Source organism: Amyelois transitella, chromosome 23 (assembly GCF_032362555.1).
Source record: "Amyelois transitella isolate CPQ chromosome 23, ilAmyTran1.1, whole genome shotgun sequence".
Classification (NCBI taxonomy): domain Eukaryota; kingdom Metazoa; phylum Arthropoda; class Insecta; order Lepidoptera; family Pyralidae; genus Amyelois; species Amyelois transitella.
The window spans coordinates 6,331,421-6,352,601 of record NC_083526.1 but is presented as its reverse complement, the minus strand read 5'-3'; the positions used below and the strand labels follow the sequence as shown (position 1 = coordinate 6,352,601).

Genomic DNA, 21,181 nt, shown 5'->3' with positions numbered 1-21,181 from the left:
GCACTTGTCTGTGTCCCGGGTTTGAATCTCGGCGAATCTCGGTTTGTCTTATTAGACCCAGGCTTAGACGTTTATGTATTTATTATAAAATAATACTATCGTTGGTCTCTCGTAATACAAGTTTTGAAATTACGTCGAGGCTAACTCAATCTTTGTAATCTGTCCCGTATATATTTATTTATTTAGAATTTGAAACTAAATTTAACTTAATTTGATATACAAGGAGAGTGTGGAGGGAAAGGTCGGAGTGGGAAGACCTAGACGAACGTATCTTGATCAAATTAAGGACGTCCTGGTAAACAGTCAGGTCAAAAGTACCCGAAACCGCCGAGCTTGTATGAAGAGAGTTATGAATGTGGATGAAGCGAAGGAAGTATGCAGAGATCGTGGCAAGTGGAAAGAGCTAGTCTCTGCCTACCCCTCCGGGAAAGAGGCGATTTTATGTATGTATGTATGTATGTAATTTGAAACTAGATCACTCAACATCGATCTATAAACGCACAATCCGGTAGTTTGAGTTGATAAATCAGTCAGTCAGTCACGCAGGATATTACTCCAGCGTGACTGACTGACTGAACAGATTACTTACGGTATCTCATGCTGCTCCACCCACTCCAGCTGCCTCATCAGAAACCCGATGAACACCTGGTCGCTGTCCAGCATGCAGTAGTTCACTCTTAGTGTTAACAGCTGGTTGAGAAGACAGAGCACTTTGCATTGTAGCGGGATGTCGTTCTGCATTGTGTAACTCTGTCAGCAAAATAGGTTAAATTTATAGTAATTTTATTATGATTGTAGGCTATTGCTTAGCAGTGAGACGTTAATGTATAGGAAAAATTATATGTCACGATTAAAAACAAGTACCTAGTCGACCGAGCGGTGCTCGATTGATGTCGAAAAAACAATAAAAACAAAATATTACTTATCTATTACTCTTTAAATAGTGTAGAATTTCCTACCTTCAAAGCCTGTATAACAACCGGTTCAAACAGCCTTATATACCTCTCCAACTCCTTCTTATTAGTACTCCACTTCCTATCACTCTTATTCTTCGCAAAATTCTCCATCGCGATCAACAACTGCTTCTCTTCCATCATTCTCGGATTTTTCGTATCCAAAGACAATTTCTGACTGGCATTCGAACTCACGCTACTCCTTCTGGACTCTTTGTCTATGGTATTTAACTTATTTACCAACATAACGTCGTTGTAGAAACTGGTTTTAACTTTTGGTGCTGTTTTATCGACTATACTCATGTAATCCGAATACTGGTTAATCATATTCGTTCCGAATAGACATTTTAGCAGTTGAGTTACACAGTAAACTGTGGCGTCTGGTTTTAAAGGCATTATGACTTTGAGGTAGTATAAGATTTCTTCTGTGACCGGTCCAAACTCTCTCTCAGTTGAGAGTTCTAGTTGTATAGCCAAGCAGTTGAGAACAGTTGAGAGAAACTCGTGGAAAATACTGCTTTTTGGGTCTAGCGTTATCTGAAAGAGAAAGAGTTAACTGTAAAAAAAGGTTGCTAACCCACCGCCTAAAAAAGAATACCAAGTTAATAAGCCCATCCCTTAGTTGCCTTTTAGGACTTCGAATGAAAATGAGATGGAGTGGTCCTATTCTTTTTTAATTGGTATCGGGAACCACACAGGACTTTTTCTTAAAAATCTTTTAACAAATAGCAAATAGTTTAAGAACGGTCAATTTAGGATGTTCTTGACCTGACTTTCACCAGAACATCCCGATTTGATCACGGTACGTTTTCCTGGGCCTCCGTCTTCCAATATTCCCACAAATCCTGTCATATCCAATAACTCACCTTATGATTAGAATACGTAGCTCTCAAAGTCTCATAGAACTTCATATAAAACGGGTCCGTGTAGAAGTGGCCGGCGAAGTTAGCTTTGAGACTATTTGCGGGGGAATGCGGTTTTTTTCTGAGCGACCCTTTGTCATCTTCAGACGCGTTACTTGACCTTCTTGGTATTGAATCTTTAAATTAAAAAAAAGATATATAAGTAACCAGTATTGGTTCAAATTCCGTATATAGACGTTATTGTTTAAATGTTTATAGCCAAAAGGCGCACCTTGGGCGACAGTGAGTATGTCTTTTTCCTCCTGCCATTGGTCCCGGTTGCATCCTCACCACTCTGGAGAGAAGCCCGGGGTATGCCTTTGAGCATGGGTCCTGGATTGGTTGAGTCAGGTTTTTACACGAAGCAACTCCCATCTGACCTCCGTTACAGATTCAGGGGAACCTAATAAACCTCTCCGTTTCTATACAAGATTTACGCCGTCAGGAAATAAAAAACATTTCTTAAGAAAAAAATAACTAATTATTTCTCCTCCATTTACCCACTTATACATACCTTGAGTCTTCCTCCTAACCGGACTGCCAGGCAAGGCAATCCCGCCCTTATTTAAATGCACATTAGGATTAACTTCCTCTATCAAATGAACGAGCACATTAAGCATTTTCAACGTTACTTGCAAGAATTTCTCCGCTAAACTGGCAACCCTCACGTTTTCTAAGTGTTGCCATTTCTCTCTGACATTTTGAGAGTCTCGCTCGAAAATGTCTTTATTTGTATTCTTGTGTCGCATTATTTCGTGTATTTCAACTGTAAATAAAAAAGTAATGAAATAAAAGTTGCCATAAAATTGATTTTATGAATATTATTTATTGTAACTTTAAAAATTAGTTTACTACAATAGGCGGACTTAATGCTAATAGCATTATCTAACAGCTATATCTAAGATTTTTAGTCTTAATGCAATTCAATAAAAATAAAAACTAATATTTACACATTTTTTAATGTATGCGTACAACACAAACAAAGCAACTAAACAACAACATAATAAAGTTCAAAATTATTTGTCCTAGTCCTTTTAGACTTAGCCGCCTACTTGTCACTCTATTCAATTTTTTAAAATATTTTTTTTATAGGTTCGTCGATTTGGAGTACTCTTAGATCTGATTTTTCACCATAAAGTCCATGATTTTATAATATTTAAATTGTCCAACAGAACATATGAACAGAAAAATGAACAAATGCAAGCTGTCTATACAGCCTGTTATTCCTCGGTATAAAATAAGAGTAAAATGAAAACATACCTGGGTACAATCGAGCACAAATGTCCAACAAGACACTTCTGTTCGCGACTGTAGCGTTGCAATAATGCAAGCTATCTAAACAACAGCTTATTATTTCTCGGTACAAAATAAGGGTAAAATGAAAACATACCTGGGTACAATCGAGCACAAATGTCCAACAAGACACTTCTGTTCGCGACTGTAGCGTTGCAATAATGCAAGCTATCTAAACAACAGCTTATTATTTCTCGGTACAAAATGAGAGTAAAATGAAAACATACCTGAGTACAATCGAGCACAAATGTCCAACAAGACACTTCTGTTCGCGACTGTAGCGTTGCAATAATGCAAGCTATCTAAACAACAGCCTGTTATTCCTTGGTACAAAATAAGACTAAAATGAAAACATACCTGGGTACAATCGAGCACAAATGTCCAACAAGACACTTCTGTTCGCGACTGTAGCGTTGCAATAATGCAAGCTATCTAAACAATAGCTCAATATCCCTTGCGAGCTGTAAGCTTCTACATGTTTCCATGGCGACCATTTGCGGCATATAGCTTGCAGAGTCTCGAGTAAACCTTGCTGGAATATCAATCAATCAATCAATCTATACTAATATTATAAAACTGAAGAGCTTGTTTGTTTGAACGCGCTAATCTCAGGAGCTACTGGTTCGAATTGAAAAATAATTTTTGCGTTGAATAGACCATCTATCGAGGAAGGCTTTAGGCTATATAACATCACGCTGCAACTATAAGGAGCAAAGAAATAATGGAAAATCCTTGAGGGCTTTAATAATTCCCAAAATAACTATTCCACGCGAACGAAGTTACAGGCACAGCTAGTTTATTATATACTAGCTGTCCCGGCAAACGTTGTTTTGCCATATAAATATTTTTTTAGTAATTTCTAGTTAAAAATCAATGTTAAGGGTGGACAACCCTTATCACTAAAGGGTATGAAAAATAGATGTTGACCGATTCTCAGACCTAATCAATATGCTCACAAAATTTCATGAGAATCGGTGCAAGCCGTTTCGGAGGAGTACAGGAACGAACATTGTGACACGAGAATTTTATACATAAGATAATTAACCTTAACCTACCAATCCAAATCTATACAAATTTTATAAATAGATTCATTTGTAGTTTTATTTGTAACGTAATAAGAAAATATAATTAGATTTGAGTGATGTAACGTCAATAAGTGATACCTTGTATCAAATTTTGAAAATAAATCTATTCTACTCAAAAACGACTGAATCGATTTTGATGAAAATCCAACTGGAGCTAAGCCCTGGCGCTAAATCTATGGATAATGTAAAGAAAGTTTTGTACTCAAAAACTATTCGACCGAGTTTAATAAAATTTTAACCTACTTGCGTGTAGGTATAAAAAACATTCACATTTTTAATACTAGTAATTTTAATTACTAGTATTAAAAAAAGGACCACTCCATCAAGGCGACTAAGGGATAGGCTTATAAACTTGCGATTCTTTTGTTAGGAGATGGACTAGCAACCTGTCACTATTTGAATCTCAATTCTATCATTAAGCCAAATAGCTGAATGTGGCCTATCAGACTTTTCAAGACTGTTGGCTCTGTCTACCCGGCAAAGGAAATAGACGTGACTATATATGTACGTATGTACAGTGTGGAGAGTACGGAAAAGGCCAAAGCGCAAACTATATTGTACTATAAATTCTGTAAATGTTTCATAAAATGTATTTCAACTCACCGAATTCTGTTTACAATCGATCGTAATATTAGCCCTCAAATCAGCTACAACACTTCTCAGCGAATCAATATGCTCCGTCGAATCCCCGCAACGCAATTGGTCCGGCAATTCGCTCACAAAGTACATGTCTCGAACCAAAAAGAGGGATAAATTGCCGCGATCGAAATTCAAATGTTTAGTATGCTCTTTGGCGATGTCGGCGACCATTGTTATAGGTGTGGAACGTTTGGATGGATAAATGTTTGGTATTATGCTGTAAAATAAATAAAAACCTTGTGGTATCAATAGAAAAAAGAATAGGAGCACTCCATCTCTTTCCCGTGGATGTCGTAAAAGGCGACGAAGAGATAGGCTTATAATCTTGTGGTTTATCTTATAGCCGGTGGGCTAGCAACCGGTCACTATTTGAATTTCATGAAGCCATATTTTTTAAGCCATTCACTTGAACGTGGCCTTTCAGTCTTTTCAAGGCTGTTGGCTCTGCCTACCCCGCATGCGATATAGACGTGACTATGTGTATGTATGTATCAAAGGGAGTAAAACACAAATGTTTTAGTAATATTTCCTGAAATTTAAGAAACAACTTATAAAATAACTGAATTAAAATCCAGTTATATTACAGTTAGTTATTTATTTATGTACACAAAATTATATACAGGAGAATTTGATAAAGTAATTCTAGTACAAAGTTACTAATTATTTCAATAAAAATCCCTTTAAGTGGACCGATGAGAGGAGATATATAATTAGCATCTCTCCTCTCATGGGTCACAAAATTATATAGAGGAGTATTTAATAAAATAATTCTAGTACAAAAGTGCTAATTATTTCAATAGAAATCTCTTCCAAAAGACCCATGAGAGGAGACATATAATTATCATAAAACAATAACTCACTTGGTAATAGTTTGTGACGCGGCTTTCCTCACTTTTTGATCTTGATCGTTCAGCAAACGAACCAGTGTATCCATAATGAGTTTGCTTTTATTATTGTAACCAGAGTATAGTGTGAATAATCTGAAATTTAATAATTGTTGTAACAAAAAAATTATTTTCGTATTGGTGCCGTGTGGTTCCCGGCACCAATGCAAAAAAGAATAGGACCACTCCATCTCTTTCCCACGGATGTCGTAAAAGGCGACTAAGGGATAGGCTTACAAACTTGGGATTCTTTTCTAGGCGATGGGCTAGCAAACTGTCACTATTTGAATCTCAATTCTATCATTAAGCCAAATAGCTGAACGTGGCCATTCAGTCTTTTCAAGACTGTCGGCTCTGTCTACCCCGCAAGGGATATAGACGTGACCATATTTATGTATGTATGTAGAATAAAATTAATAAGTCCGTGGGCTGTGGGCATAAAGGGGTCCGTGGACTGTTGACGACTTGATTCCTTGAGTCTTCCCGGATCTCGAAACACTTCTGTGGAGGGTGCGACCGGGAACACGCAGCTATTAGAGAGAGAGAGAGAGAGAGAGAGAGAGAGAGAGAAAGCAAAAGAGTGAGAACGCTATATACATACCTCTGATACGGCAGTTTCTCATACAGCCTGCACAAACTGACTCGACACAACCAATAGCTATTATGTTCCACCGCTACTAAACAGTTCAAAGCGTCTATAAGTAAAGTCCAGTGGGTACTGTGAGCTAAGGGGTAGGCTAAATTAGTTATAGACGATAGCGTGTGATTTACTGTCGAGTGGATTTCGTCCGAGAGGCCCTGTAAGAATAAAATATATATAAATAAATAAATCTACACTAATATTATAAAGAGGAAAACTTTGTTTGTTTGTTTGTTTGGTTGTAATGAATAGGCTCAAAAACTACTGGACCGATTTTAAAACCTCTTTCACCATTCGAAAGCTACATTATCCATGAGTAACATAGACTATATTTTATTTTGGAAAAAAAGTTGGGTTCCGTAATAATATATAAAAATAATTGGCAAAACAGCGTTTGCCGGGTCAGCTAGTATAATATATAGCGGCACACAGACAGTGCCGTGTGGTTCCCGGCACCAGTACAAAAAAGAATAGGATCACTCCATCTCTTTCCCATGGATGTCGTAAAAAGCGACTAAAGGTTAGGCTTACAAACTTGGGATTCTTTTTTTTGGGCGATGGGCTAGCAAACTGTCACTATTTGAATCTCAATTCTATCATTAAGCCAAATAGCTGAACGTGGACATTAAGTATTTTCAAGACTGTTGGCTCTGTCTACCCCGCAAGGGATATAGACGTGACCATATCGTCGGGGATAGTGCAAATCCGCGAATCTACCATACTTAAAAGGTGCGTATCTGCAATAGATCCAGTTTTACGGGGGAAGGTTAAAACTTAATAACTTTATTACTTCAATTAATTTTAAGCTCATTTTTACACAAAAAGTAATTAGTAAAGTGTTCTATCTCTTGGTCCAAATGAACTAGTTCCAAGTCGGTGGCAGTCTATCAAGATTTTGCGTGAATTTCCCGCGAAAACTTAAAATGGCTACATTTGTCATATACGCGGAATTATCCAATGCTAGTTACGCGGCTTTGAACTATCCCCGACGATATGTATAGTATATGTATGTAGAGTGTACATAGTTCTGTACTTAAAAATAGGTAAAGTTAACCTGTTTCTGTCATATCACACAGATTAATTTGATTTTACTCTATTTTTACGGCATGTTAAGCGCAGTAGTCTTTTATGTCTTTAAACAAACCATCTTACCTTCAACAAAATATCCATCAACTTCTCCACGCATAATTCCTCGCTGACGTCATGAGGCAGCACTGCATACTTCCTCCACCGATCATAATCCCCGTGGCACAACTTCAAAGCCGCCCCTAAATAACCCCCTATACACACCCTCACCAACCCCCTGATCTGAGGATCACTATGCTCTCCCAACAAAGAGAAAACATCAGACATATGCTGAAAGACAAACTCTTTCTCAACTTCATCAATTCTAAAACTCTCTTTAACATCACAAGTTCTTACTACAATCTTCTTTTCATCTCTCTTCTCCACTTCGACAGGAGAATCGCCGAAATGATCGAATTTCATGTCCAAATCCGCGCTAGACGATAGGACATCTCCGCTACTTGACATCGGATAAAAAGTACTGCCAGTCATGTTAGAGTTGGTTGTCAAATTACTTGTACTCATAATTTGGTTAGAATCCGCACTTATCGCGCTGGTATTAAGGTTGAGATTCGCGTATTTACTGTCTAGAATCGCGCTCGGTATATCCTTGGAGGATTTTTCCGCGCTCTCTATAGATTTTTCTAGAGATTTACTGTCCTTTTTTGATACGATTTGGGAGTTGGAAGTCTGTTGGCTGTCCACGCTGCGGTTCAGGAAATCTTGACTCATTGAGTCGCTCAAAGAGTCTTGATAGCACACATTTCTCTCTAATATGAACTCGTTTATGTTATCCTGATGCATCTCCATGCCTTCTGACGATCCTGTAAGGGAAAATCAATTATTTTTTAAGATAGGAATGACTCATGATTTTCAGCACATATAAGGATGTGTGGTGTGGTAATAAATAGTTAATGTATTTGAGAAAATCAACGGTTTTGAAATTCAATAACTACTGAATCGATTTTAAGTCCACTCAACAACATACGACCATATAATCACATTTATATCCCTTGCGGGGTAAACAGAGTTAACAGTCTTGACAAGACTGAAAGACCACATTCAGCTGTATGGCTTAATGATGGAATTGAGATTCAAATAGTAACAGGTTGCTAGCCCATCGCCTCAAAGAAGAATCCCAAGTTTATAGGCCTTATCACTCAGTAGCCTTTCATGATATGCATGGATCACGTACAAGAAGAATCGCAAGTTTTTTTAACCATTCCCTTAGTCATCTTTACGACGTTCATGGGAAACGATATAGAGTGGTCCTAAAATATTTTGGTTTGGTACGGCACTTTCGATGCAAAATATTAAAAAAAAAATTGATATTTTCAATATGATCGTATGGCACTTCAAATATTTAACAAAATTGATATTATCAATATGAACTATACGGGATCTCACCAGAATTGTTATGGTTCTTGAAATCTGCATCTTTGTCCAAATACATTGTGGCGGCTTGCGGGTACAACTGTAGTATTTCCGAGAGGCAGTTTAGGGCGGACGCTTTCACTGACACTCTCACAGATCTGAAAAGAAACGTTTATATAATCATTAATTTTTTTTTTGGATATTTAAAAAAAAAATCTTTACCATACACTAAGGCTATGTTCAACTGTTCGTTAGCTCTGTCTACCCCGCAACGGATATAGTCGAACTTTCAAGGATCAAATTTGGAATGTCTTCAAAAAGGTAGATGTTAGGAGTACCCGTAATCGTCGAATATGCATGAAAAGAGTAATGAGTGTGGAGGAAGCGGGAGAGGTATGTGAGGATCGTGGCAAGTGGAAATCCTTAGTCTCTGCCTACCCCAATGGGAAACAGGCGTGATGGTATGTATGTATGTATCGCTACAAACCTGTCATGGATAATCTCGCCTTTGTTGCCAGTCAGCAGAAATTTGGATGCAATTAATCTTGAGCAGTATTTTAAAGGTACATCTTCGTCTGACAAAGCGCCAATGTTTACCTTCAAAACAAAATTTCAATTTCACAATAATATATAGCTTTTAAATAAACTGTTATTGGACTCAAGGTATTTTAAATAAAATAAGCAGATTTTAACTTTGTTAAGTGAGTTAAGGTTAGTGAGCTAATTAATTATAAATAAATATAAATATATACGGGACAAATTACACAGATTGAGTTAGCCTCGAACTCAGTTCGAGACTTGTGTTACGAGATACTAACTCAACGATACTATATTTTATTATAAATACTTACTTAGATAGATAAACATCCAAGACCCAGACCGATCAGAGAAAGTTTGTTTCTCATCATGCCCTGGCCGGGATTCGAACCCGGGACCTCCGGTGTCACAGACAAGCGTATTACCGCTGCGCCACAGAGGCCGTCCAATTCTTTATAAATAGTAATTGTTCGTGTTCAGAGATTGATAATCTTTATATTTATTTACTAATTTATGTACACAGAAAACATCGAGAATGATAAACAAAAGAAACAAAATTTCTTTTGAAATAAGCAGAACCTTATTACAAAAGAAATCTCTTCCAGCAGACCCGAGATAGGAGACATGATGGAAAGGGTGACAGGCGTGTACTCCACTCACACAACTTTTATTTTTGTATCGTATAAGTTTTTTGTATTAGTGATATAAAAAATGGTCTATTAGCCTTTATCTAGCCCGTAATTGACCATTTTTTTATATACGTGACGCTATTTTATTTGTAAACAGTTGTTGGTTTTCCAAATAAATAAAATATTCGGCGCGGCGGCGCAAAATAGCGCAACCTACCGTCGAATTATAACCTAATTAAAACTCAATTAAATAACGACCTTATAACGAGTACATAAAACTGAAAATACAAAAACTTATTAATTGTTAAGAGCAGCAGCTTTACCAGCATTTTGCTTTCGCGATTCTGACTCTTCGCTGCTATTGGCTCAGTGCGCCTTGTATTCTTCGCTGTGATTTGCTAATGGCGTGTGACGTTTAGAGATTTTACTACAGAGGTAACTTAACTGACTAACCTTAAAGCCGATATCCTGAGGACAATCCACCAGATCATGCTCGCATTCCTTCTCGTACATCTCTTCAAACTCCTCCAACTTCTCTGACAGATCTTTGGACAACTCATCAGGGGGTAAATGTGTGTCTGTATCGCTCTCGTGCGAGTCAGGAGTCTGTGGAACAAATGTTTCGTATGCTATACTAAAAAAATATTACTAATATTAAATAATATATTACTAATACTAAATAAAATATTACTAATACTAAATAATATATTACTAATACTAAATATTTCTAAAGTGCCGTGTGGTTCCTGGCACCTTTACATAAAAGAATAGGACCACTCCATCTCTTACCCACGGATGTCGTAAAAGGCGACTAAGGGATAGGCTTATAAACTTGCGGATTCCTCTTTTAGGCGATGGGCTAGCAACCTGTCACTTTTTGAATCTCAATTCTATCACTAAGCCAAACAGCTGAGCGTGGCCTATCAGTCTTTTCAAGACTGGTGGCTCTGTCTACCCCGCATGGGATATGGAAGTAACTATATGTATGTATATGTTATGTTATGTTAAGTTTATTAGTTGTTTCAGTTTTTCAAGACTGTTGGCTCTGTCTACCCCGCTAGGGATATAGACGTGATCATAAGTACGAGTATGTATATTGATAAGAACTTACCTGAATACTCAAATCCTCTACACTCAAACTAGGCGTGTGAAGTTGCAACAAGCTACCGAGTTGGAGCTCCCCGCTGAACGAAAGCTCTGGTCCTTCGCGATTGTACGAAGCCGGACTTGGCACGTAACGTGCTGATATCACGCTTGTAGAACCTGATAACATTAACGAAAACATTTACAAATGACTCATACTCACATACAGTATGTATGTATCTACTTATCTCTTCTATTTTCTTCCTCTCTTTTTTCCTGTTTTAAAATAACCTTAGTTGAAAATGGTAACACCTTGTCCCTTGCTCAATGTGGGATAAAAAAGTGTTATCTTTAAATCGTAAAAAATCTTTTTAAACATTTCATAAAAAGAAGATTCTGTTTTCTATTTTTTTTTGTTCCTCTATAATTCTTGAAGCTACGAAACTGCTAAAGATAAGTTCTAAAACTTAAGTGTCTATAATATTCTTTCGAAAGTCAATATTACTCTAAATTGACGAGCTTGTATTAAGCGAGTTATTGCTGAGAATGAACTCAAAAAAGTGATTGTGGTGAATCGAAAGATGTAGTCTCTACCTACCCTGGTAAAGAGATGTGATTTATTTATTTATAGTGATGTATACTCACTGAGACTCTTTGAGAAAATCACTCCATATGTTTCCCATGTCTGTCGTAAGAGGCGACTAAGGGATAGGATTATAACCTTCGGATTCCTCTTGTAGGTGATGGGCTAGCAACCTGTCACTATTTGAATCTCAATTCCATCATAAAACCATACAGCTGACCGTGGCCTATCAGTCTTTTCGAAACTGTTGGCTCTATCCACCCCGCAAGGGATACAGACGTGTTATTATACAAATTCCATAAATTCAAAATAGAATAATCCAATAGCCACTACAAACAAACACAATATAAAAAAAAATAAACATAACCGCACAACATAAACTCACTTATGTTCCTCCTGTGCCCCATGCGGCTCTGTCTATCCCCCAAGCTCTCGAGCTGGGCGTGTTTGTCCAGCAGAGCCTTCCGATACCCCCCAGTGGCCTGCCCCAGTAGTACGGACAGACATTCCAACACAGCGTTCTGTATGTTATGATCTTTTGTGTTTTCTATGTAGTGAAGGCACAGTTGGTATAGCTGGAATATAAAAATTTAAATAAACACAAATCATACAAATATATGCTGCTTTTAGCCGCAACTTCGCCCGCGTGAATAGGCTATTTGACAAAGTTCTAAAAACTTTATTTGTTTATAAGGAGCCCTACAAAAATACTTTTCTGCCTTTATTACAGCTATTTTATTAAAAAATCGAAAAAGAAAATGAAATATTCAAATATGCCGCCAAAACGCGACTTTTAGCAATATGGCGGCCATGGCATGCAGTGACGTAAATTTCGTGTAAATATCATACAAAGCTTGTTGGTGTTTCGAAAAGTTTTGATTTTCTCTTGTTTTATTTAACTTGTGCCACGTCATATGTGTGAAAATTATTAAAATGAGTTCCTATAAATGTTGTGCCGTGCCTCAATGCACTAATACAACAATAAAATCTCCTACGAAACTGTTTTTTTCTATGCCGATGGATTTGAATATTCGTAAGAAGTGGTTTCAGATCATGATCTCAGATCAGTGGTTACCAAGATATACTTACATTGATGTTTTCACATTCCTCAGTTCGGCAGCATAGAAATCTGGATTGTCTTTGAAGAAGACAATCCAGATTTCTTCTTCCAACCATTATTGCGTCCACTTTTGGTAGGTTTCAACTGTCAGCTTTCGCGGAATTGGTTTCCATTATTAAATACCTATGTTATCTGAGTAAACCTGAGCGATCAAACACTTATAAAATCTTGAAAAATAATAGCGAACACTAAGGAACGGTACGATCCGCAGTCTGTTTATGGATAATTCTGCCGCGCAATTTAAGAACGCAGTAAGTACCACTTACTGCGTTTATGGTTGTCCTATATGTAGGAGATGCTGACATTGCGATCTACAAGAATCAAAGACCCGTTTTCTTCTATCTCGTTTAGAAACGGAAATACGTTATAACATAAATGCAGTAATGAGCAGATTTTAATTTCACTTTCATAATATAACTGCAGTAAAAACACTTACTTATTTAGTATTATGTAGAAACATTTCATAATGGTATTAGCAACACAACAATAGTGCAGTATTTACCAATAACGTCATTTTTTATATGTTGCCATGGTAAAAGCAAATGACTCTCACATAATATTCATGCAGCAACTACAATTATACTGCGTTTATCGAAAAGCTCGTCGGAATTGTTTTTAGGTTTAACAAGTCATGAACGCGGCAACTGACAATTACGGCATTTATTGTACGTTCATGTATTTGTTTATCACTAGAACGATATTTAGTTTAATGTCTTAAGATCACTTACTGCATTAATGCTTCAGCAATATACGTCTACTATTAAGTGAAAAGGGCCGTTCGCGCAAGTTACGGTTTAGGACCAAGAGACTCGTTAAGACAACTCTTTAAGAAAAAAACCTACAGACAGTAGCGTCCCAGTACATTTTTGATCTTATAATGTATGTTAGGAAAAATACCTCTTTTTTTTCAAAAAGTTAGTGCCACAAGTGATAGAAATTTACGTAATAAACATAAATTAGTCATGCCGTTTCATAGGCTTAGCAAAGTCAGTAAATAATTTATGGGGAACTGTATACGATTTTATAATAGGTTGCCGGAGTCTGTTCTTGATATGCCCAACCGAAAATTCAAAGAGTATGTAAAGAAAGTACTTTGTGAGAAGGCTTATTATAGGACTGATGATTACCTTAATGACAAAAACATCTGGCTTGAGCTTGGCACAGGAACCTCGTAATTAATTGTAGTTTGATTTGAACTTAAATGAAAATTCAGTACACTCTGTACATAAATCTTTTTAAAATTGGCAATCCATAATATATATATATATATTTTCTTTTTTCAATATTAAATCTCATAAATATATAAATCTGAACAATGTATTCTCTCGTCCACATTCTATTCTAAGTTTAATTAATATTGTGAAGTGGACGTTGTTGAAGAAAATGCTGCAGTGCAGTTTGTTACCGCTTCTTCTGCACTGACGCCTTGGAAGCGGCAGTAAACTTAGTTTTTAAGTAATTTATTTGACGTCAACCAATGTTGTTAAACCATACGTTTTGACAATTATTAAGCGATATATAGTATCCTATAGTAATGAATAAAAATTTTGAATTTGAATTGAATTTGAAATAATGCATCGAAAACAAAATGCTCAAAATGTTAAATCATCTCTCTCAAGTACATAAAAAAAAATTACTTATATGAGATTTAATAGATTAAATTAAAATAGATTAATTTTTTTCAATATGATTAGTAATCCTACTACTATTATAAAGGCGAAAGTTTGTATGGATGTATGGATGTTTGTTACTCTTTCACGCAAAAACTACTGAACCGATTACCATGAAATTTGGTATGTAGGTAGCTGAAGACCCAGAATAACACATAGGCTACTTTTTATCCCAGAGTTCCCGCGGGATTGATAGGGTTTCCATGCGGACGAAGTCGCGGGCGGCCTCTAGTTGTTAAATAAAACTTATAATGAAACATTTACATTATTATTCAAACTTTTGAACCTCAGAGGTTATTATTTCGTACTTATCGAATTATTAATTTTATTTATTAAGCAAATGGACATGTTCCAGGAAGGTTTTTAATTTATTTTATAAGTTTTTGAACTGATTGTTACCTTACGAATCTCAAAATGGGTGCCATTTTATACTTAATTATTAGTTATAATTTTATTCTGTTAAGCAAGTGGAGATATTTTTTTGATGACCAAGAAGGTTTTTTATTTATTTTATAAGTTTTTGAACTGATTGTTATCTTACGAACCTCGAAATGGGTGCCATTTTATACTTAATTATTAGTTATAATTTTATTATGTTACGCAAACGGAGATATCTTTTTGATGACCAAGAAGATCTTTAATTCATTTTATTTTTTATTTTGGTATAGTTCAAAATGAAAGCGTTACTGACTTAAGATAAATGCAATGTAAATGCAATATTACTGCGCTATATAATCTGTGATAAGTCATTTCCTTTCATGTTTTTTATTATCATAAATGCAGTATATTATAAAGTTACGGCGCATATATTGTGTTGCAATATGTAAAATAACATTAATTCACGTAACCTATGTGCTGTAAATAAAAGAATTTTAGCATAAATGCCGTAAGGATCAATTTTACTGCATTCATGAAAATAATGTCTTATGAAAAAATTAATTAAGCCATAACATAAACAGTTTTAATTAAATTTTATGCACTATATAATAATTTAAACACCAAACGCCACTATCAAGATAATCTTCGAGTTATGCTCTTTAAGTCAGTATAGTTATTTTAAAAAATTTTTGCATAACATATTTTAGGTAGCCTAAAATAAGTTTAAAACTTTGACCGCGTTTTTCTCGAAACTGTTCTCGTGTTCTTTACTGCGTTCTTAAATTGCGCGGCAGAATTGACGTCATAATAGAAATAGCCAATCACGTTCGTTTTTAGTCACGTGACAGCTGCATATAAAAACCTAATTTTCTGAGACGGATTTTGTTTAAATAATGCAATATTTTTATCTCGCGTTATTACAAATCGCTCCACAAAAATAATATTAAGACTGATGACATAAAAGAAATGTATATTTTTAATACAGTCAAATAGCCTATACAAAAATGCGGCGGATTTACGTACGTACATACATATGGTCACGTCTATATACCTTGCGGGGTAGACAGAGCCAACAGTTTGGGAAAGTCTGAATGGCCACGTTCAGCTATTTCGCTAAATGATAGAATTGAGATTCAAATAGTGACAGTTTGCTGGCACATCGCCTTAAAAAAGAATCCCATGTTTGTAAGCCTATCCTTTAGTAGCCTTTTACGACATCCATGGGAAAGAGAATGGGATGTACTGATCAGGTCTTTTCTTTGCGGTGCATAGCCGAAAAGTTTTTGGCCAAGAGTCAAAAAGTCTATTGCACATTCGTGGATTTGGAAAAGGCCTATGACAGAGTTGAGAGGAATGAATTGTGGTCAGCACTTTCTATGCATGGGGTAAGCAGTCTCTTAATACGAGCACTGAAATCCTTATATGAAGATTCGAGTGCTTGTGTCAGGATAAAAGGAGCGCACACTGAGTGGTTTAAGATTGAGAAAGGCGTTAAGCAAGGATGTGTTGCGTCACCGTGGCTGTTCAACCTATTTATTGATAGTTGTTTGACAGATTTGAAAGAGTCTGAAAGTGGATTAAGGATGAATGAGTTACTCGTCAAATTTCTGATCTAGGTATGCCGACGATCAGGTTATACTGGCGTCATCAGCGGAGGAGTTACAGGAGATGGTAAACTGTATGCATGAAGCTTTAAAAGAGAAAGGAATGAAAGTGAACGTAAGTAAAACTAAAACACTGGTTTTTGAAATGGAGAAAGAAATGACAGCATGTAATATTTTGATTGGAGGAGAAAAAGTTGAGCAAGTGAAAGAGTTTGTATATCTAGGATCAAAGTTTACATCAGATGGCAAGTGTGATAGTGATATTGAAAGGAGAGTGAACGCGGGGAACATGGTGAATGGAGCTTTGCATGCCTTTATGAGCAGTCAGAAACTATCCAAAAAGGCTCGACTGGCTGTGCACAGGGGCGTGTTGGTCCCGACATTAATGTATGGGAGTGAAAGTTGGGTATGGCAAAAGAAGCATGAAAGCAGAATAAATGCAGTGGAAATGAGAGCGTTAAGGAGTATGATGGGTGTGAAATTGAGTGACAGGATAAGGAACAGCGTGATAAGGGAATGTTGTGATGTGAAAGAAGATGTAGTTACAGGAATAGAAAAGGGTATGTTAAGATGGTTCGGTCATGTGGAGAGGATGAATGAAAGCAGGTTGACTAAGCAGATATACAAGGAGAGTGTGGAGGGAAAGGTCTGAGTGGGAAGACCTAGACGAACATATCTTGATCAAATTAAGGACATCCTGGTGTAGGGTCAGGTCAAAAGTACCCGAAACCGCCGAGCTTGCATGGAGAGAGTTATGAATGTGGATGAAGCGAAGGAAATATGCAGAGATCGTGGCAAGTGGAAAGAGGTAGTCTCTGCCTACCCCTCCGGGAAAGAGGCGTGATTTTATGTATGTAATCTTTTTTTTAAAAAGGCATTCAACGCTGCCCGCGTAACAGCTTCATCCACATTCATAACTCTCTATACTATATTACCTCCAAATAATCCTGAACGCAGAACAGTTCGTTGTCATGGAACTTCCATACGTCGTTAATTTGAAACACGGCTTTGAGTACGCAAAACCAGCCCATAACCGTACCACTGTCTGTTGTGACCGGCCACAGTTTCTCTGAAACCATTAAATTTACATAATCACAATCGGGTTTTCGAAAAATTAAAAAATTTCAAAATTTTTATTCATTACTATAGGATACTATATATCGCTTAATAATTTTCAAAACGTATGGTTTAACAACATTGGTTGACGTCAAATAAAAAAAAATAGATATATATTTTTTTATAATATTGACACATCTACGCCCCTTTGTAATCGCACACGAATCTAGTATTTTTTTTTAATATCATTAAAAATTATTATAAATATAAATAAATACGGGACAAATTACACAAAAACACAGATTGAGTTAGCCTCGAAATAAGTTCGAAACTTGTGTTACGAGATACTAACCCAACGATACTATATTTTATAATAAATACTTACATAGATAAACATCCAAGACCCAGACCAATCAGAGAAAGTTCATTTCTCATTATGCCCTGACCAGGATTCAAACCCGGGACCTCCGGTGTCGCAGACAAGCGTATTACCGCTGCGCCACAGAGGCCGTCATGCAGTAAATAAATAAATAAATATTATGCTCACCAAAAACCATCCCCAGTACATTAGTGAGCAACGGTTCCCGATGTGAACAAAGGTGCGCCACGCAACACGACACACCGCGCCGCACGCCCGGCGACGGCGACTCCGCGTGCGCCAGCAACGCTTTGGACAGTTCTGAAAAAAAAAACAAGCAAATGAACAAACATTCACATACAATTTTATAAATGCATGGGTACTGTTACGGTGTGGGTCAGGGAGATCATTGAAAAAAAAAAAATCAATTTTTTTTTTAAGAAGAGTTGAGACTTAAATTTTTGAAAAAAAAATTATTAATATAAGTAAAAGACAGACTGCAACGAATTCCGATACTGCTCTGAAATTTAAACCTCCAAACGTGAGAACGCTTGTGGTGCAGTTTTATTTTGATACTAGAGGCCGCCCGCGACTTCGTCCGCATGGAAACCCTATCAATCCCGCGGGAACTCTGGGATAAAAAGTAGCCTATGTGTTATTCTGGGTCTTCAGCTACCTACATACCAAATTTCATGGTAATCGGTTCAGTAGTTTTTGCGTGAAAGAGTAACAAACATCCATACATCCATACAAACTTTCGCCTTTATAATAGTAGTAGGATTGAGATTCAAATAGTGACGGGTTGCTTACTCGTCGCCTAAAAGAAGAATCCCAAGTCTATAAGCCTATCCCTTAGTCGCCTTTTACGACATCCATGGGAACGAGATGGAGTGGCCCTATTCTTTTTTTTTTGTGCCGGGAACCACACGGAATGAATAATATTCCCCGTTTTTTTTTCACATTTTCTATTATTGCTTCAGTCCTAATATTAAAATATATATATTAAATGTTAATGTGCGTGAGCAGAGCCATGGACAACAGCTAGTGCATATATAAATTTAAACACATTTATATATCTTGCAGGGCCAACAGTCTTGAAAATACTAAAAGATAATATTCAGCTCTATATGGCTAATAGAAAGATTGAGATTCAAATAGTGACAGGTTGCTTGCCCATGAAGTATGCAGAGATCATGGCTAGTGGAAAGAGGTAGTCTCTGCCTACCCCTCCGGGAAAAAGGCGTGATTTTATGTTATGTTTATGCTTGCCCATCGCCTAATGAATGAATCCCAAGTTTTTAACCTTACATACTGACCAGAAATCTCTTCATCCGTGGTATACTCAGCCAAGGCCGTCAATATCCTCGGCAAATTGGTCTCTAATGCCTCCACAATGAGTTGTATTTCGTCTGTCTGCTGCACAATCTGACTCAGCTTCGGGAATAGAGTCTGGGCTTGTGACCGGATCTTCCCAGTGCCGGGGCGAAGCCAGCAGTCGCCCAGGCAGATACGGGAGAGAGCTGCTCGGATCCATCTGCAAATAAATGTTTGTGAAAAAAATTACTTCAATAATTAACCGTTCAAATAGGCCTCTAATACATACATACATACGTATGGTCACGTCTATATTCCTTGTGCGGTAGACAGAGCCAACAGTCCTGAAGAGACTGACACACAAATGGGCCACGTTCCACTGTTTGGCTTTATGATAGAATTGAGATTCAAGTAGTGACAGGTTGCTAGCGCCCATCGCCTAAGAGAAGAATCCCAAATTTATAATCCCGTAGTCGCATTTTACGACAACCATGGTAAAGAGATGGAGTGGTGCTATTCCTTTTTATTTTGGTGCTGGGAGCAACCACACGTAAAATATAACACAAACATATATAAAATATATATAGATTCACACCTAGCTTGAGCAATTTTTTAAGTCTTAGATTTATACAAAAATGGCCAAAAAAACAGCATGTTCAAATTTATTTATCTAAGGACATTTCATTGCATAAAATATTGACAGTATTAATTATTCACCTTGCATTTCTAGAAGAATCAATCAAATTCTGCAAAATGATGTTGGTTTTGTGAGAATGGAACGCAAATCCTCCCACCACAGCCCGATTCAGGGCCTCATCGCCAACAAGACGGACCTCAGCCTGGAATATAATTTGATTTTTATTACATTAATACATTTTAACCATTACCAGTATGAGTACTTTGATGAGCAACATAGCTTTATAAAATGAGGTATGTATTGCTTTTTTGACTGTCTTTCTCATATGGACTGAAGATAAAGAGGGATATTTGTAATTCTTACTTGGCTTCCTTATGGAGTTAATAAATAGAGGTAAGATACTGCTTCAAAAAGAATGGGCCATCAGCACATCGATGTCAAAGAATTATCAGTGGTAGCAAGAATTCAGTTAGATACATCAAAAATAACCAAATATTTGTCAATGTTATTTTTTTAAACAATAGTAATTAGTAGTAATAGGTGTACCCCACTCTCACACGAAACACAATAAATGAATAGGAATTATTGTAAAACCTTAGAATTCTAAAGTAAATACTTTTTGTAGAAAATAGAAGTGAAGTGTCTAATTTTTATCTATGTACGGAATTATTATTACTCCTTAAATAGCTTAAGAGATTGACGCATCATGTTTTCAAGGATAGTGTAGTAGACCATAACATAAAACCTCATTACTATTTTAAAACTTTACAGCAGGAATAATACTTTGTGACCAATTTACATCAGTCTCACACGAAATATTCTTATGAAGAATTTATTAAGTATAAAGTTAATAAGAATAGATGGTAGTACTTACACTATCATTGCTAGCCAAGGATAGTAAAGTTGGCAGCGCACTATGTAATAAATTAGCATAATGCCTAGCATAAGTTGAGCGGCTCCCTAGCGTTCCCAAACATCTACCAAGTGTCCCTGCAGCCGTCTGCAACTCATGACTCCTGAAAAAACAACCAAGTCAGAGGAAAATCCATAAAAACAAAACAAACAATAGCTAAGGTACGAACTTAGTAGATCCTTCATTGTGTTTTAGGTACTCCAACGCTTTCTCTGCCTTCTCTAGTATACTCATGGCTATCTTCTTATCAACCGGTAGTTAATGTTAATATTTTATGCATATTTCATACGATTCCACAATAGAATTTATAATTTTCCGTCGCAGAAAGAAACGAAAACGAAATCAATTTTTTATACATGACGTTTTCGTTCAGAAAGCAGAAATGACATAAGACCGTGTGTGTTGCCATATTCCGAAAGTCTACTTATAGCTTGAGCCCCCTGTTTGTTTTTCATTCCCCCCAA

At 36.6% G+C, this 21,181-nt stretch overlaps 1 protein-coding gene across 1 annotated transcript in view; it reads right to left on the bottom strand.

Annotated features, from left to right (window-relative positions):
* Positions 1-21,072, bottom strand: part of LOC106134601 (uncharacterized) — a 46,740-nt gene extending 25,668 nt beyond the window's left edge. Inside the window, exons 1-20 of the mRNA XM_060950940.1 lie at positions 20,887-21,072; positions 20,679-20,820; positions 19,885-20,006; positions 19,170-19,387; positions 18,043-18,174; positions 17,375-17,508; positions 12,053-12,242; positions 11,113-11,264; positions 10,455-10,607; positions 9,323-9,432; positions 8,869-8,993; positions 7,549-8,285; positions 6,358-6,554; positions 5,733-5,852; positions 4,837-5,089; positions 3,506-3,680; positions 2,370-2,621; positions 1,820-1,992; positions 960-1,490; positions 590-750 (exon numbers count right to left, since the gene is read on the bottom strand). Of these exons, the coding sequence (XP_060806923.1) occupies positions 590-750; positions 960-1,490; positions 1,820-1,992; positions 2,370-2,621; positions 3,506-3,680; positions 4,837-5,089; positions 5,733-5,852; positions 6,358-6,554; positions 7,549-8,285; positions 8,869-8,993; positions 9,323-9,432; positions 10,455-10,607; positions 11,113-11,264; positions 12,053-12,242; positions 17,375-17,508; positions 18,043-18,174; positions 19,170-19,387; positions 19,885-20,006; positions 20,679-20,820; positions 20,887-20,951 (4,142 nt within the window). The 5' untranslated portion in view covers positions 20,952-21,072. The remainder of the gene's footprint in view (positions 1-589; positions 751-959; positions 1,491-1,819; positions 1,993-2,369; positions 2,622-3,505; positions 3,681-4,836; positions 5,090-5,732; positions 5,853-6,357; positions 6,555-7,548; positions 8,286-8,868; positions 8,994-9,322; positions 9,433-10,454; positions 10,608-11,112; positions 11,265-12,052; positions 12,243-17,374; positions 17,509-18,042; positions 18,175-19,169; positions 19,388-19,884; positions 20,007-20,678; positions 20,821-20,886) is intronic.
* Positions 21,073-21,181: the final 109 nt, after the last annotated feature.